General features: G+C 37.6%; 2 protein-coding genes across 2 annotated transcripts; both read right to left on the bottom strand.

Moving 5' to 3' along the window:
- Positions 1-1,600: 1,600 nt before the first annotated feature.
- On the bottom strand, positions 1,601-4,028 carry LOC129946098 (ras-related protein Rap-2c). The gene has a single exon (XM_056056134.1). The coding sequence runs from the start codon at positions 3,162-3,164 to the stop codon at positions 2,616-2,618; it is 549 nt and encodes a 182-aa protein (XP_055912109.1). The 5' UTR covers positions 3,165-4,028; the 3' UTR covers positions 1,601-2,615.
- Positions 4,029-13,305: 9,277 nt separating this feature from the next.
- Positions 13,306-14,958, bottom strand: LOC129945717 (B-cell CLL/lymphoma 7 protein family member A). Its single transcript, XM_056055584.1, has 3 exons — positions 14,629-14,958; positions 14,357-14,559; positions 13,306-14,240 (listed from the first exon to the last, which is right to left on the bottom strand). Exons 1-3 carry the CDS (start codon positions 14,715-14,717, stop codon positions 14,119-14,121), a joined length of 414 nt encoding a protein of 137 aa, XP_055911559.1. The 5' UTR covers positions 14,718-14,958; the 3' UTR covers positions 13,306-14,118.
- Positions 14,959-18,007: the final 3,049 nt, after the last annotated feature.

Raw genomic sequence — 18,007 nt, 5'->3', positions numbered from 1 at the left:
AATCAAGATTTTTTCAAAAACGGGTCGTATTATTTTTATTTTCAAACCGATTTTCAAAATTCAAATTTCTTTATATTCTTGACAAATAGATAAAAAATTTGGTATATAAATCATTTTGATATGTCTACTACAAGCTTAAATATAGCGTCTTAAACATTGTTCAAAACAAAATTGAGCAAATTTCTAGGCTATTGGTCGTTAAAATTTTTGTTTCAAAAAAAATTTATAAAATTATCATAACTTCGCAAGTTCTTGTCCGATTTTCAAAAAATAGGTATCAAATGAAAGGAAATAAAACAAAGGCTTTTTCTAAACCAAAACAAATGTTTATTGTTTTTCCTTTATTCGCAAACATTTCAAAACTAAAAATACATTTTGTATGTAATAAGAAACTAATTGCAGGGTATCCCAAAATCCTCACCCTCTGGAGACAACGATGGGTTCCTGAGATCATTTAAAGCTCAAAAACGTTTATGAGATAGTTTTCTTGTTTCTGTTGCTTCCTTTTGAAATTAGAACGTTTGTTTATAACTTTTGGAAACATTTAATAAGTTAGCTATAAATTTGTTAAATTTTAGCTGTTTTCCGATTTTTTTATTTCTGTGTAAACAAACAAGGGCCTCTTGACCTTTTTCATTTCCGATAACGGCTTCCAGTTATTTTTTCCTTTTTTTAATTTTGAAGGTTTTTTTTTATGATTTTATAACATTTGTTTTAGAAAAATACGTTGTTTATAATTATATTAATTTTTATTTTGTGTAATGAAAGTTCAATTTGTTGCAAACATTATGTTTGAAAACAGTCATTTACGTATGTTATCGACTTGAATCAAAACGAAGGCAAGGACGAAGCAATTGAATTAAATTATAATTAACTATTCTTAAAACGAATATAATAGTCAAAGATTTATTTCAATAACAAATCTGAAAACGTATGTGCACACTATCGATTAAGTTTTGTCCTTTTTTCCCACACAAATTGGAAGAAAACTGTTGCGAAATCTAAAACAAGCTAGAAGATTCTTGTTAAGTTCCCTATTAACCTAGTTTGATGAATACACATGTTTTCTTGGAGTAGAAGAGCATTTTTAAGATGATCAGAACATAAGAAGACTAACTTATCATCCCGTTTAACAACCTATTTTGTAAGGTTCCCAAAAATGAAATACATCTCCGTCTAAAACATGCATACGCTCTTATTCCTATTCGGACTTTCGTGTATCCATATCCTCGTTTGAAATTTGTTTAACTGCTACTATGAAAACATCTACTGGGTCAAATCCAAGATTAACTAAACAATTGTTAAACAAAAATTACAAAAGTAAATATGTAGACATATTTTTTCGAACACAATCTGTGAAGCAGCTGTGTTTTCAAGAAACTCCCAGATAATAAAATCGTTCTTCTCGACGTCGTCATAAAATTAGGATCGTTTTCCAATGCACTGACTTTTACCTAAACTCATCAAAAGGGTCCTTATCACCATCATTTCCAGCAACTTATCAACGCTTACCTTTAAGATTTTCCAAGACCTGAAATTCAATCAAACGACTTGGTTGCTCGTCCTGCAAAAAATTACTTATAAATGAAAAATTAATACATATTTTTTAATTTTTCATAAAGAAAATTTATTGACTAACGGTATTTTTTGCGCTATACAGTTTCTTAAATTATACAAATTTTGTTTGCTTTTTTAAGAAGAAAAAAAAAATAAAAACTAAGCAAGATTGAAATAATAATTATTATATAAAATATGTAGGTAATATAATATTGTAAGTATTTTTATGTAAAGGGTTCGTTTGTTTTTAATTCTCATAATTTGACAAAGTTTGTTTTGCTTTGGAAAGTTTTTTTTCTTTCCAAGAAAAAAATAATTAAATTAAAAGAAAAATGTAGTAATTTTTTGTTTTGTTTAATTTTCCTGTAGACCAGCACACAACGTACATTAGTTTCTTTTTAATTTTTTATTTTCTTATTTGCCACTCAGATATCATTACATAATTATTTTTGTTTGTTTTAATTTTACCACATGCTTTTTTTTTTAAATTTTTATAATAATATATATGCATATCGTGTGTTGTTGTTGTTGTTGTTTATACATCTAGAAGAGGGAACTAGGTGTTAGAGGGATGATGATTAAGATGGGTACGTTCTTCATTAGTGGACATTTAATTGGGATTGGGATTGCGTTGCTAATTGGGGTTGATAGACAAGGAAGATGCAAAGGAAGAGGAACAAGGTAATAAGGATAAGGGAATGAGGATAAGGATAAGGAGAAAATGCTCTTAATATTTCTTCGTTTCAATGAACATTAAAAAATGCTTAATGCTTCCCATTATCGTTCTCGATTTATCAGCTAAACATGTATATAATATGTATAGAATTTTAAGTTCAATATATAAAAAATTATACATTAATTTATATAAAAGTACTGTTTTATTTTTATTTTTTTTGCTTTTTTTTTGTTTGTTATTTGTCCTTTATTTTGGATTAAGTTTTTTTTATTTTTTTTTTGTTTTTTTTTCTGTTTTTTAGTTCACTTGCACGTAAATGATTATTTAATTTTTTTTGTTTTTGTTTTGATTAATAAATTGCTTTTGTTTAAAATAATATTCGCTATAAGAGCGTGCAACACCAATCACTTTTTTTCTGTCTTTTCTCTGAAGAAATATTCATTTCTCTTACAATTGTTGCAAACACTTCGTTGACATTGATTCGATCCTTTGCCGATGCCTCGATAAAGGGACATTCCCATTGTTGGGCCAAAGCATTGCCTTCAGCTGTGGAGACCTCTCTTTGGCAGTCTAGATCAAATTTGTTAGCGACTAGGAGAATGGGGGCGGGCTGACTGCCCTTGACGCGATTGATGACATTCTTCATGCTGGATATATCCTGGAAGGTCTGGTGATTGGTCAGCGAGTACATCACAATGAAGCCGTGGCCGTTCTTTATGTAGAGATCCCGCATCGAAGCGAATTGCTCTGTGCCTGCGGTGTCGAGGATCTCGAGGACGCATGGTGAATTATCGACTTCAATTTCCTTGCGGTAAAAATCCTCGATGGTGGGGTCGTACTTCTCGATGAAGCAGCCCGACACAAATTGCACTGTGAGGGCGGATTTGCCCACACCCCCGGAGCCCAACACCACAACTTTGAATTCGCGCATTATTGCTTTGCTTTTATTTTTTTTTGTAAATTATTTTCTTTAGTTTGTTATTTTTGTTGAAGTTGTTGTTCCTGTTGTTGTTGTTGTTGGGCGAACGTGATGGTGGTGGGTTGTATGGAGTGGAGAACTGGAGAGTGGCTGCTGACGGCAGGCGGCGGGCGGCGGCGACAGAGTGGTAGTTCTTTGTGATTTTTTTTTCTTCTTTATGTGTTGTTGTTGTTGTGTTCAATGCGATATTGTACTACACCCTCGTACTTGGACGGGGATTCGGAGACGGAAACGGCAGAGGGAGGAGGAATGAAACGACAACGGCAACGACAACGACAACGACAAAAACGAGCCTGCTAAAAGTCGTCGATGTCGATAGTTGGGCTGAGTTTGAGAGGTGCGAAAGTGCAACAGAAGAAGAAAAGATCATGAAATCGAGAGTATACACTTGGATTGGAACAAAAGCAACGATTTTATTTTCTTTGTTGGTGCACCGATTAGATAGATTATTTAGAAAATAGAATTCGCCATTAAGAAGGAATTAGTGTAATTTATTTTCCTCTTTTTTCTATGCAGTAATTAGCAATCACACGAGCCAATGCCTAGTCACTTTGGTCAACACACCCGCACATAATCCACATAGTATAGTCTCGATAAGACCACTTTGAAGTAAAAATTGTGAGCCACTTAATTGGGTATATCCATTATTGAGTTCATTATTTTGATTTAGATGCAATTGTTGCGTTTGTTGAATGCAAAATTAAGACTTTTTATGAACAATAATGAGAAAAATTAATTTGTGTTTTCTTTTATTTTTTAATGTGAAAGGAAGAATGCAGTCCGAGTGATACATACAAGTGCGTTCAGTTGAGCACCTAATGACTAACACGAAAATGGCAGCAGTCAGAGAATATTTGGAATTAATAAAAAGTGATGCCAGTTTTTTTTTGTTGAATGTGATTCGTAATTATTTGTTGAGGGCGATAACACACTTCACTTTATCAAAATGAGATTTAAGATGGAGATTCTTAATTCTATTAGAGATTTCCGTACTAAATAGAAAGCTGTCAAAAAACACTGTTTGAATTATAAGTTAGCAATTTCGCATACCATGCCAAGAATCTGCTATAAAATGTCTCAAATTCGATCACATTAAAAAAAAAACTGTTAGAAATCATAAAAGAATAAAAAAGATTTATTTGTGACTTTTTAGATTTCAGCGAATACGAAGTGAAAATTGATATTTATATTTTATTTCGGCAACGGAAATTTATTGAAAAGGAGACAAATGTTTGATTGTATTTTAAAGCCTTTAACAAAAATGTTGACTTCTTTCTGTGTTTTTTTTTTTGTAAATATTTAAAGAAGATGGCAGTTTTCTATTGCCTATTATTTTTAAAGTCAAGAATATTTTTGAGTACTTCCACTTTTAAACTAAATCAAACATAAACATATTTTAAAGAATTACAGCGTATCTCAATTAAAAGTCCATTCACGTTAATTATCAGTGCAATTCTTAATGTTTGATCTTTATATAAACTTGACCGAACTTAATAACCTTTGGCTCAGAAAAACGTACGTCATGTTTATTTTGCAATCCCGAATATCTGAGTGATTATTATGAGAATGAGGTTAATTTTAATAATTTTAAAATCAAAAACTATACTTTTTGAAAAAAAAAACCATTTGACGTTTAGACATACAAATGTCTGAGTGACATCAGCGATTTCTTAAGAAGGCATCTGCATTCTTTGAACGCCAATCTATTCGAAGACAAATAGTAAGTTTTGCAGGTGTCGTAAACTTGGAACCTTACTTCACTTACGTTGAACTTTATTTATTTGCACAGAAAATACTAAACTATGAGTATGTAAAATAATTTAGCTAAAATTATGGAAACATTTTTAAATTATAGCGTTATAAAGTTTAGCTCTCAGATATCCTATAGTTAAACTCAATAGGATAGCATGGCAGACTTTTCTTAATTGAAAAGAAGTTTATTTAAAGCTGGCCAATTATCTTGAAAAGAGTTCAAAAAGCTTCTGGAATGCCAAATAAAAACGTCAATAAAAATTTAGGGAAATTAGCAAACCTATAGATAATCGGATTTTCGTTTTTGAAATAAACTTCTTCAGTTATTAGTCTTGTAGTACCCGTAGCATGATGGTTAGGGCGTTGGACTGTCATACCCGAGGTCTTGGGTTCCATTTAAAGTTTTTTTTTTCCGAGTACTGCCTCTTGCGAGGAATTGACAAATTTTCCAAGTGCTTTCTCAAATTAGCCGTTTGGATTCGGCGTAAAACTTTAGGTCCCCTCCATTCCTGACAACAGTACTCGCACACAGGAATGGTTAAGAGTTGTAAGTCACTAGGCCCAAGTTCTCAACGGACTGTTGCGCTACCCAATTTATTTATGTATATAGTTATTTGATTCATATACAAAATTTTAGGGTAGGCAAAATGTTACAAAATTATTTTCCTGCGTTGTTTTATAATAAATTAGTTTATTTAAATTTATATTTGTCTTTTAAATACTTCAAGTTTTTTTGCCAAAAGTTAGATTCCATTTTAATAAAGCAAAATTTTGTTACTAAAAACAACATTCATTGAATTCTTTTATTGTTTATTAAAATTAAAATACGTAATGAATTGCAACCGAGAAATCGATTACTTTAAATGTACACCATGTCACAAAAGTCTACATACGATGCGAAATTTCTTAATCATTTTGTTGAAATAAGAGAAAGCTTTTTTTGTATGCACTTTATGCATTATAAAGTATTCTAATATTTATAAGCAACATAAAATAGTAACATTTTCTTACACACCGCAATAAAATCGAAAATAACTGAAAAGAAACGCAAAATAAATGTCACAAAAGTCTACATGCGATCATGGAATTGGCCGAAAATACCGTTACCGCGAATGAAGGTAAATATGATTACACATGTTGTCGTGTTTAAGTAACGTATCTTGCATTTAGTTTATTTTTATTTTGGAAGTATTATAAAAACATGAAATGTCTGGCAGAAAAGAAATCTCATCCGAAGTTCGAAAAATCGTTATAAAACACAAAAAACGAAGGAATGTCAATGGCGAAAATTGGGAAAAGATTGGATTTATATAAGGCCTCAATTCAGACCATAATAAAAAACTATAACGAAACGGGTAACTACGATAGTAGGCGAAGAATTGGACGGCCGAGGAAATTGGATGATCCGACGATGAGGAAAGTTGTGCGAAAAGTTGTGGAGAATCCAAAACAGAGTGCCATAAAACTTGCGGCTGAACTGCAATCATTTGAAAATATATCAGTTCATCCCGAAACTGTTTATCGTGTACTAAAAAGGTCTGGTGTGAGCTCACGAGTAGCAAGAAAAAAGCCATTGATAAGTTCCAAAAACAGATTTTAACGATTGGAGTACGCTAAAAAGTATAAAAAAAACATGTTACTGATAAAAAATTCTGGGAACGAGTGATATTCACTGACGAATGCAAATTTAATGTTTTTTGACGAGATGGAAGGTCCAAAGTATGGCGAAAGCCAAATACAGCGTTCACCTTGAAAAACATTTCTCCAACTATTAAACATGGAGGGGGATCTGTTATGGTATGAGGATGCATGCCGGCGAAAGGAGTTGGGGAGTTGCACTTCATAGACGGGATAATGGATCGGCATAAATATCTTAACATTTTAAAGACAAATTAATCAGGAGCACACAGAAATTGGACCTTGAGTCCAATTATATATTTATGCAAGACAACGAGTGGTTGCTTTACAACGGTAGATCAAAACTTGAACATCCCCCAATATTGCCTGACCATAATGCTATTGAGCATCTATGGGCCCATCTTAAGCAGAAGCTTAGAGAAAGGACCGTAACATTGATTCCAATGCTCAAAAGTGTTTTAGCTGAAGAATGGGCCAATATTTCACCCGAACTTACCCAAAAACTAGCTCTTTCTATGCCATCACGATTAGGAGAGGTTATAACAGCAAATGGTGGCTCAACACGATACTGATAGCTACAAATTCATTACCAAGTAATACCGTATGTAGACTTTTGTGAATACCAAAAACAGACTCGTATAACCTTTTTCTATTTCAGATTCCCAGTTCTGAAGAACTTTTTGTTATTTTTTATTTATTTTCTTATTTAAAAGAAATGTGAAATATATTAATGAAAAAAATCTTATGTTGACTACTTTTTAATAAAAAACAACAATTGAAAACAATTTGAAATCGTATGTAGACTTTTGTGACTTGGTGTAATTTAAAAGTGCTTTTTCCCAAGAACTAAAACAAACATTTTGCAATATTTAATGACATGTAATTAGTTAGTGAATTTGTTTCAATTACAATATAAAGTAATTGAATGGTATATTACTAATTACTCGTAATTGAAATTAAAGTTGAAATCAATTGCAAAAAGTAATCATTATTTCTTAATAATATTGTGGTAATTAATAACATACATTTTTACGCCTCCAATGGCTTGATTTTTTGAGCTGATTTATTTTATAGAATACTTGTTTATTATTTTGTAATGAAAAGAACTTTTTATATACATTTATATCAAATTGCTAACCGAGCTGACGGCAATGCCATAGCTTAGGTTAGCTTAGGTTATATTGGCTGTCCAAGATGGAAACGGACACACTTAGGCCAGTCTAATGGCCCATTGTGATACCACATGAATCTTGAGGCTTCCTCCTAAGCTCAATGGAACCAGCTTGAGTCCCTTACGAAACGTGAGAGGCTGATTATACCGATATGATTTAGATCGTTTAGATCGTTAAAGAAGAATTCTCCTAGGTTTTCGAGCTAGAGCAGTTCATGTGCAGAGAAAATGAAGAACCGTTTCTTCCTCGTCCATACAGCTTCTGCAAAAGTCATTTGAGAATACGCTTAGTGTCGTGGCGTGCTTTAGACAGTGTCTGTTTATCGAGCTTATATGCGATATGCTTAGAGAGAGCAAGCACCTTGAACGTTTTAAATCCAGTGTTGGCCAGGTGTTTCATCTGCCTTACAGTTACCTGGAATAGCTCTATGGCCCGGCACCCAGCAAAGGTGTATATTAAACTGTTGCGCCATCTCCATTAGAGATGATCGACAGTTATGGACTGTTATAGAGTTTGTAGAGACCGAGTCCAGAGATTTGATAGCGGCCTGGCTGTCAGAGAAAATACGGATATCAGATGTTGATATCACGTTTTCTTTGAGCCAAGGCAAGACTTCTTTAGTCGACAAAAGTTCCACCTGGAACACGCTACAATGATTGGGAAGGCGGAATGAGAGACTTAATTTCAGTCGTTCAGAGTACACACCACCACCAACCCCTTCTTTGGTTTTTGAGCCATCTGTGTAAAAGTGGATTGACTCATCCTCCAAGAATGTCCTATCCTCCCAAAAAGATCTGGTAGGTATAGAAATCTGGAAGTTTCTGTAGAATTGTAGTTGGGGGATGATGTAGTCTGTGTGCTTTGGAAATGATTCTAAATACCTAAGAATTACGGAGTGGCCAATGTTGTGGTTAGTCCACTGCGACGAAGCTTTGAGGCGAATAGCAGAGCTTGCAGCTATTTGTTTGCTAAATATGTCAAGAGGTGTAAGGTAGAGCAAGGTGTCCAGTGCTGCAGACGGAGTCGTACGAAGCGATCCGCTTATACATAGGCAGGCTGAACGTTGGACTTTATTTAACTTATCCCTGTTTATATCTTTCTCTAAAGCAGTCCACCATACTGCCACACCGTATGTTAAAATCGGTCTGATTACCGATGTGTATAGCCAATGCGTGATTCTGGGCTCTAAACCCCATTTATTACCAATAGCTTTTTTGCAAGAAAAGAGAGCTACAGTAGCTTTTTTGACTCTTTCCTGTACGTTGCGTTTCCAATTTAGTTTTTTGTCTAAGACAAGACCTAGGTATTTAGCCTCGTCTGAGAATTTTAATTGGATTCCTTTAATATAAGGAGGGTTGACAAATGGAATTTTGTATCTCATCGAAAATAAGACCAGATCGGTTTTGTGTGGGTTAACACCCAGTCCACACCGATCAGCCCAAAGTATTAGTCTGTCCAAGGAATTTTGTAAGAGTTCTTTTAGGATGTTAAGATGCTTTCCTGAAACTGCTTTAGCAACGTCGTTCGCATAGGCTATCATTTTAAAACCCTCCGCATCCAGACTAGTTAGGATTTCATTCACCACTAGGTTCCAGAGGAGAGGGGATAGAACACCACCTTGTGGTGGCCCTCTACTAACGAATCGTCTACCAGAAGAGTTGTCCAGTTTTGAGTTAATTATTCTGCTAGTAAGCATTGAATGCAGATGTGTCCACATTGTTAAAGGCACCTTCGATGTCAAGGAAAGCAACCATAGTGAACTCTAAAGTGTGTAACGCTGTTTCCACCGATGTTGAGACGAAGACAGAAGTCTTGTATCGATACGTGCCCTTAAACGGATATCAATCAATCTTCACAATATCTTAAGAAGGAATGATGATAGACTTATAGGTCGCAGATCTTTAGGATTGATTTGCGAGCATTTACCTGCTTTAGGTATAAAAACAACTTTAACTTCTCTCCATGCCGAGGGAACATAGACCAGGTAAAGACAGTTGGTAAAAATTGCCTCAAGGATTGGTGCAATTATATCAGAAGTCTTTTGTAATTCTGCTGGTATTATTCCATCTAGTCCTGCAGCTTTAAATGGTTTGAAGGTGTTGAGAGCCCATTGTAGCTTATCCTTTGTGATCAGACCTTGTGGATATGTTGTATTTGAACTTGAACGTATAAAACTGTTGCAAGTTTCGCTAAGAGAACTACCAGGAAAGTGAGTGTCCAATAGTAAGTTCAGCGATTCATTACTTGAATTTGTCCAGGAGCCGTCTGTATTTTACAAGCAGCTTGGCATAGATGGATTAGTTGAAAGAATTTTCCGTAACCTAGAGGCTTTAGAAGTTTCTTCTATCATGCCACAGAAGGATCGCCAAGAAGATCGCTTGGATTTCCTTAGTGCCTTCTTGTAGATTCTTAGGGATTCTTTGTAGGAGTTCCAATGAGAGACTAGTCTTGCAGCTTTGGCCCGGTTGAAAAGTTTCCTGCATTCTTTCTTGAAAGAGTCAAGCTCTGAGGCCCATCATTGTGGTTTCCTCTTTCCTCTTTCCTCTTATGTGTATAAGTGGACAAGCAATTTCTAGCGATCTGTTCATAGCTGAGGTTAGGTCATTGTCTTTGTTGTCAAGTTCGTTAGCGTTAGAGGAAGGACTAGATAGTCCAGGTTCTAGTAAACTCTGTAATGAGTTCCTGTATGAAGCCCAGTCAGTTTTCCGATAGTTTCGAAAAGTCAATGGACTCGGGTTATCATCCTCATTTATATTAAACTGGATATATCTATGATCAGAGAACGAGTGTTCTTTGGATACTTTCCAGTCCAAGATCATATGGTGTATACTATCTGAGACAAGAGTTACGTCTAAGACTTCTTGTCGAGTTTTTGTTATGAAGGTTGGTTCATTACCAACATTACTTACTAAGAGGTTAGTACCAAGAATATAATCAAAAAGAGACTCACCTCTGTCGTTTATATTCATGCTACCCCATACAGTATGATGAGCGTTAGCATCGCTCCCAATAATTAGGCGGATCCTTTGCCTTTCCGCTTCAGCGACGACTTTCTCCAGGGTTTTTCCTGGCCGATACCAGCCAGAAACTCCCTTTGGTTGTTTCCAGCCTAGCTACGGTGGTATTTCTGTCACTGAAACGATGGAGTAAAAATACATTAATGCTGCGTTTCACTAGTATGCAAGATCTAGGTTCACCTTTATCTGTCACACAAAGTGTGTAGTATCCAGGAGTCCTGAGTCCTCGAACAACGGATCCTACAATCCATGGCTCTTGGATCAGGACAATGTCTTCCCCGTTACTCGCCAGACGGAGAAGAAGTGAGGCCGAGGCCTTTATGGAGTGTTGGAGATTAATCTGTACTAACTGCAGCATTATGGCTACAATTAGGCAGATCAACCTCCACCACGGGTTCATCCTCTAAGTCTGAGGATGAACCCAAGAGTTCGTCCTCGCTCAGAAGGATAATGTTAAGGTCGTCCTCAGTCTCCATTAAGGATGGACTGTCTACGACTTTTGTAGAGGGTGGAGTCACAATTGGAGAGGGCATGGGTGCATCGTCACCCTCTGTTAGGAGAGAAGACGACGTCCCAGGTTCACCAACCGCTAGTTCACCTTCGGTAGTTTTTGAAGGCCCGCTTTCCGAGTTAACCTCATCTTTTTTATAAATTCTAATTTTGATGGATTCGAAGCCATAGTTTACGGAGCCCTCGTTTAGGGCTAGAGGAGCCAAGGATTCTTTATTGAGTACCACAATGGCGCTCCTATAAAGACCCTTCACTTCCTCTAGCTTGGCTATTTTCCAGTTATGCGTCGAAAGGGACGGGTTACACACTTTGACCATCTCGAGAATGTCCTCGATACCAGCAGGTTCGATCGGTATCCAGATGCGGCCTCTAGGTCTGCTAGGAATGTCTTCCACAGCGACAACCTCGAGCTTCCCACCTTTCCAAACTTCACCTAACCGGCTGACAAGAAGCTTGTAAAGCTCACAAGATCTCTGTTCGCCACAAACCATGAGTTTGACATGGCCTTGATGCCAACCCTCATCGCTTATGGAAGGAAGTGGTCCTGGAAGCTCTATCAAAATGCTCAAAAAGCCACCCGAGAGCTTAACCTTGACCAACTGCCAACGATCAGCCGACATTGTGCCATCATCATCGCTCCTGTCAATTACCGCAACCACGACTTTGCCCTTCGCGACGTCACTGAAACTGGATTGTTTCCTGATGGGATTGAGGGGGGTGCTGGTGTTATGCACCCGAGGCCGTTTTGGTGTCGGTGCGGCCCCCTCAGGAGATCTTTCTCTTTTGGACGTAGAGTCCTTATTGGATCTTGTTGTAGCAAGTATGCTTCTGGCCCATTCGACACTAGAGGTTTGCTGCGGTGTCTTTTCAGCCCCCGATGATGTACCAGAGGCCTTCAAGATTTTCGCCGCTTGCCGCCTTTGTCTATAAAGGCCTTTAGAGAGTTTTCCATTTCTGGAAGTATTCTCAGTAGTAGTGGTAGGGCCATTTTTAAAAACCCTACCACTACTGAAATTAGGTATCGCTACCTTTTTATTCTCGTTGCTACCAACAGCAGAGGAGGGTCCATGATTAGCCACTACTCCCTTCTCTGTGTTGGCCGCAAGAGATTGACAGTATGCTTTGACACACAGCTGCCGCCCGGTCCTGAAGAGATACCGGTCTCACATATGTTTTTATTTTTGTTGTTTGTTTTGTTCATTTGTTGGTCCCACGAGACGCGAAGAAAAAAAGGTCCATCCGCACAGAGATTCGCATGTACAGATGAGGCTAGTTAATCCGGAGGTCGCCAGGTATCCGGATGCTCCGTTAAAGACTGGGCTATTTTCGAATTGGGCCCCCAGCCAGGCTGATCATCGGCACGGGTCGTTTAACACCTTAGATCCAGCCCAATAATGATGAGAGGTGGTTGGGGAGGAAGAGAAAGGGTGAGGAGTCAGTTGATGTTAATTCATCATTCTGACGTGTAAGGAAAAGATTGGGATTCTGTAACAGCAATTCAGCTAGGTTACCTAGAGTAAGAAGGAGTATAGGAAATAGGACCGTTGCTAGCTTTTTAGCCATTAAAAACGTGGGAGGTGGGATGAGAGTTGGTGACATAAGCGTAGGCTGGTATGCCTTGTTTATGTGGGAATGGATGATGATTTTGGGAAGGTAGAGGGATAAGAACGTCCTTTAGTTTCAGGACTCATCTGGAGAAAATTCTCGAGAATCATTGACCTTACTCACCTTCTACAACTCGACAAATTCGACGTTCAGAGTAGTTATGAAGGTTGGTTCATTTCATGCCATAGCTTTAAATTCATTCAATTGTTAACAAATGTATTAAAACAACGAATCAATAAATGAATACTTACTTACTTACTAACTGTAGTTTCAAGTGAGTTATCTGATAGTTTTCTACACTGCTTTTTACAGTGACAATTTCCTTTTCTAAACAAGTTCAACGCTTGGAGAAATCATTTCAAAATGGCGCAACTTGGAAGTTAAAAGTAAAACCATTAATGAAATTCATTACGTAATTTATTTATGATTCAATTCATTTTTAATTTATATATATAATTGTATTTATAAATAGGAAAACGCACTACAAATAATTTTTTTTAACTGTACAGTTCTTAATAACACTTATGCAATATTATTAAAAGAAAATAGTAATAATAATACAGAGCTGCGTCAGTACGAATGAAGAAAATAGAATTTTATGAACCTAAGACAAATATGTTGAAAAAAAATATATATATTTATGTATATAATGAATACAACTTTCTTTCGCATAATTAAGTGAGAATGTAATATAATAATTATTTTTTGAAATATAAATCTTCTCTTTGAATGTGGCTAGTTGATTAAAATCTAAAAATAACTTTCAAGCTTTTATTTATTTTGTTTTCGTTTTTAATTTTTTTTTTAAATATTATTTGTCACTAATTTTTTATATTGATTTATTTTTAAAATGAGTTGTTTTTAATTGTTTAATAAATATTTATTTATGTATCTTCAGTTTCACTACTAATGCTTTTTCTAATTATTATTCAACTGTCTTTCAAAAATTTTACTTAATTAATTGTTTTGTTTTTATTTTTACAACCAAACCCTTATGACCATCAAACTTAAGGGAGAACCTAAGAAAATAAAAAATAGTGACTGACCCACGACCACGAGGGCGAATAGGTGTTATCGTTTTCGCGTAATCGTACGGCAGTTACATTAGCAATAATTACTTAACTTATTTAACTTAACATTTACAGAGACGAGGACGACAAGAGGATGGTGGTGTGGTGGAGAATTGAGCGAAGTGAGTTGGGTGTGTTGGGCTTAGTCGCTCGTCTTCAAGCGTTTCACAGGTCCATCGCTGCCTTGAGAGTTCGAGTCTTCGGAGAATGGCATACTTGAGACGAACTCGGTGGCACCTTGCGAATCACTCACCATTGAGAAACCTGCAAGAGGAGAAACATAAATTTGGTTTGAACACACAATGGTCTTTGGGGTTTTGAAGGAGGCTTGAGGGAGATTCCCTATCGATTTGACTTTTGGGTCTACGGTCGGGACTCACAAGTGTTTGAATCCTCCGCAGTGAGGCCTCCGGTATAGCTGGGGGTTATTTGGGGCGGTGTGCTCTTCTGGGACGTGTTCTCCTTGTCTTTGGAATTCGAATGGTGCGAATGGTGGTGGACTTTTTTCTTTTCGCTATTCGATATTGGCACCCATTTGTAAATTTTCATCGTTGTATCACCGATTGTAACCCATTTCTTTTCCCTAGAAAGTTGAAATTGTAGTCGATATCATTATCAAAGGTTTTTATTTTATTCTTTTTTGATTTCTTACCAATGCCGAACCTTATCGACGGCTTGCATTACACGCTTGATGTCGTCTTTGGCACGACTTCGTGTCTCAGCGCGTACACTACGGGACATTGTGGCGGTAGCAATTTTAATAGATTTTCAACCGACTATAAATTGAGTGAATTTTGGTGGTAATTTATTAAATTTTTATTTAATGATATGCACTCTGAGAAATTGTAACTTTTTCTTTCGAATGCACCACCTTGCCAAAGGATGAATAGATGTGTGTGAGATTGAGATTGAGAAACAGAAAAATGTAAACATATGAAATTTTTTAACAAATATGGCGAAGCTTTGATGTAAATTTTGTGACAAGCAGGGAACGGATGAGTTTTGAAATATGGGTGAAAACTTAACGAAGGGTGTTTTTGTATTATTTAACGATAACACGAGAACTGCATGGGCTTTATAGTTGTACTAAGAACTTAAAATCCACATTGGGTTCGTTTAAACGTGGCAGTTTTTTATTACCTCGAAAATCAAAACGAAATTGTGAAATGCAATTTTATGAATTTTATAATTTAATTTCAGGCAACTGTAAACTGATACTGAGATAAGTTTTTTTTTTGATATTTTTTGGCATTAACTTTTTTTTTTATTCTAATGCAGCCTATAGGACGGATAGTAAGCGAGATATTCGCATTTTAAGTTTGAACTTGGATTTTTGCCCATAACTTGTTGTAAAATTGGTCTCATTCAAAGATAGGTGCACCATTGGAAAGGGAAGGAATGATTCGTAGATCACAATCCTGAAACTTCAGCTATCTAGGTGTTTTAGATCGAGAGATAATCTTCTTCTTCTTAAGGTGGCGCTACAGTCCGGGGTGGACCTGGGCCTCATCCAACAAGCGTCTCCAGCCAGCTCGGTCCCTAGCTACATGTCTCCAGTTTCGCGCTCCACTTCACTTCCACCTTCCACTTGTGCGCGCCAACTGATCCACGGTCTTCCTCTACTGCGCTGCCCTGTGGGTGTGGATTCGAAGACTTTCCGGGCCGGAGCATTGGTTTCCATGCGCTCTACGTGACCCAACCATCGTAGTCGTTGGACTTTTACTCTTCTGTCTAAGTCTACGTCGCTGTACAGCCCGTACAGCTCGTCGTTCCATCTTCTCCTCCAATCTCCTTCACTACATACGGGACCGTAGATCACACGAAGAACTTTTCTCTCAAAGCGAGATGCCTTCATCCGCTTTGGTCATAGTCCATGCTTCTGCACCGCATAGCAGAACGGGGATTATAAGGGTATTACATAGCAACACTTTGGTCCCTTGAGAGAGGACTTTACCACTCAATTGCTTTCTTAGTCCAAAGAAACAGCGGTTATCAAGAATTATTCTGCGTTTGATCTCAGCGCTGGTGTTGTTTTGTGCGTTTACACCGGAGCCTAGGTAGAAGAAGTCCTTGACTACCTTAAAGTTACGTCTGTCGATGGTGACGTTTTGACCAAGACGTCAGTGTTGTAAGTCCTTTCTTGACGACAACATTTATTTTGTTTTGCCCTCATTAACCGTTAAACCCATTTTTGCCGCCTCTGCCTCAATACTCACAAAAGTCTCATTGACATCACGCTGAGTTCCTCTGATTATGTCAATGTCATCAGCATATGCCAGTAATTGGACAGACTTTTGAAAGATAGTGCCTCTAGTGTTGACGTGTGAGCTCTGCACTATTCTTTTAAGTACGATGTTAAAAAAATCGCATAACAGCGCATCACCTTGTCTAAAACCTTTTTTGGCATCGAAAGGTTCTGTTAAGTTGTTTCCAACTTTTATGGAGCAGCGTGAATTCTCCATGGTCATCTTGCACAAACGGACGAGTTTGGCAGGGATGCCAAAACTAGACATGGCTCTATACAGCTCGTCCCTGTAGATGCTGGGTGTCGATTTGGTGTTCTTGGGTTTTTTCCAGGATCTGCCGTAATGTGAATATTTCATCAACTGTGGACTTTCCTGGTCTAAAACCACACTGATAAGGACCTTTCAGGTTGTTGACGATGGGCTTTAGACGTTCACATATTACGGCAGAGAAGATTTTATAGGCAGTGTTAAGTAGACTGATTCCTCTATAGTTGGCGCAATTTAGAGGGTCTCCTTTTTTCAGGATCGCGCAAACAATACTGAGGTTCCATTCATCGGGCATGCTTTCTTCCGTCCATATCTTACAGATAAGTTGGTGCATGCTCCTAACCAACTTATCTCCAGCTTCTTTAAAGAGCTCGACATTCAAGCCATCCGCTCCAGGGGCTTTATTAGACTTCAGCTTAGACTTCGTCTAAGTCGGGAGGACGGGATTGTTGGCTTTCGTCGTCTATGTTGAATGGAAACGGAATTCAGTTCGTCGTCGCCGTTATACAGTCTGCAGAAGTGGTCCTTCCATATCCTCAGCATTGACTGCGGTTCCACTATGATTTTTCCACTTTCGTCTTTGCAGCCTTCGGTTCTAGGTTTATGTACCTGTGAATTTCGTTTCACCTGTTCATTAAACTTTCGAACCTCATTCCTGCTTTTATACCTCTCAACATCTTCGACCGCACGCTTCTCATGCCCTCTCTTTTTCCTTCTGAGAAGTCGGCGTTCCTCTCGCCTCTTCTGCTCATAGAGCTCACGAGCAGCTCGTCCTTTTATGCAGCGCCGCTTTGCATGCCTCTTGCTTGGCTGCATTTGCCTGCCGACATTCCTCATCAAACCAGGGGTTCCTTGTTGGTGGCTGTTTGAAATCCAGCACATTAGAGGCGGCTTCTCTGATTGCATCTTGGCAATGCTGCCACTCGTTTTCGATACATTGTGTTGGCAGCAGAGAACTTCGAGAGAGGCTACTTGTAAATCGGTGGGAAAGGATTTGGCGATCTCTGGCGATTGTAACCGTTCGACGTTGTTGTCCCAGCAACTCCCTGTTTTCCCTTTGGTCTGGAAATCCGAAGTGCTACCTTGGCTGCAACGAGGTAGTGGTCCGAGTAGATGTTAGCTCCTCGGAAAGTCCGGACATCCATGATGCTGGAAGCGTGTCTGGCGTCGATCGCATTTTGGTCAATCTGGTTGACGGTAGATTGATCTGGAGAAGTCCAAGTTCCTTTGTGGATGTTGAGGTGTAGAAAACGCATACTGGCTACCATGACGTTTTGCGCTCCAGCAAAATCTATGAGCCTGAATCCGTTGTCTGAAGTGTTATCGTGCAGGCTGTTCTTCTCGATTATTCCACCAAAGATGTCTTCCCTTCCTAGCTTGGTATTAAAATCGCTCTCGACTATTTTAATATCGTAGCTAGTGCACTGCTCCTATGTTTTGTCTAAGAGCTCGAAGAACATATCTTTGGGGTTGTCGTCTTTCTTTTCTGTGGGGGCGTGCGCGCATATCAGGCTAATG

Source organism: Eupeodes corollae, chromosome 2 (genome assembly GCF_945859685.1).
Source record: "Eupeodes corollae chromosome 2, idEupCoro1.1, whole genome shotgun sequence".
In the NCBI taxonomy this organism is placed as follows: Eukaryota; Metazoa; Arthropoda; class Insecta; order Diptera; family Syrphidae; genus Eupeodes; species Eupeodes corollae.
Note: the sequence above shows the minus strand (reverse complement) of the source record. Positions and strands in the feature narration are given on the sequence as shown.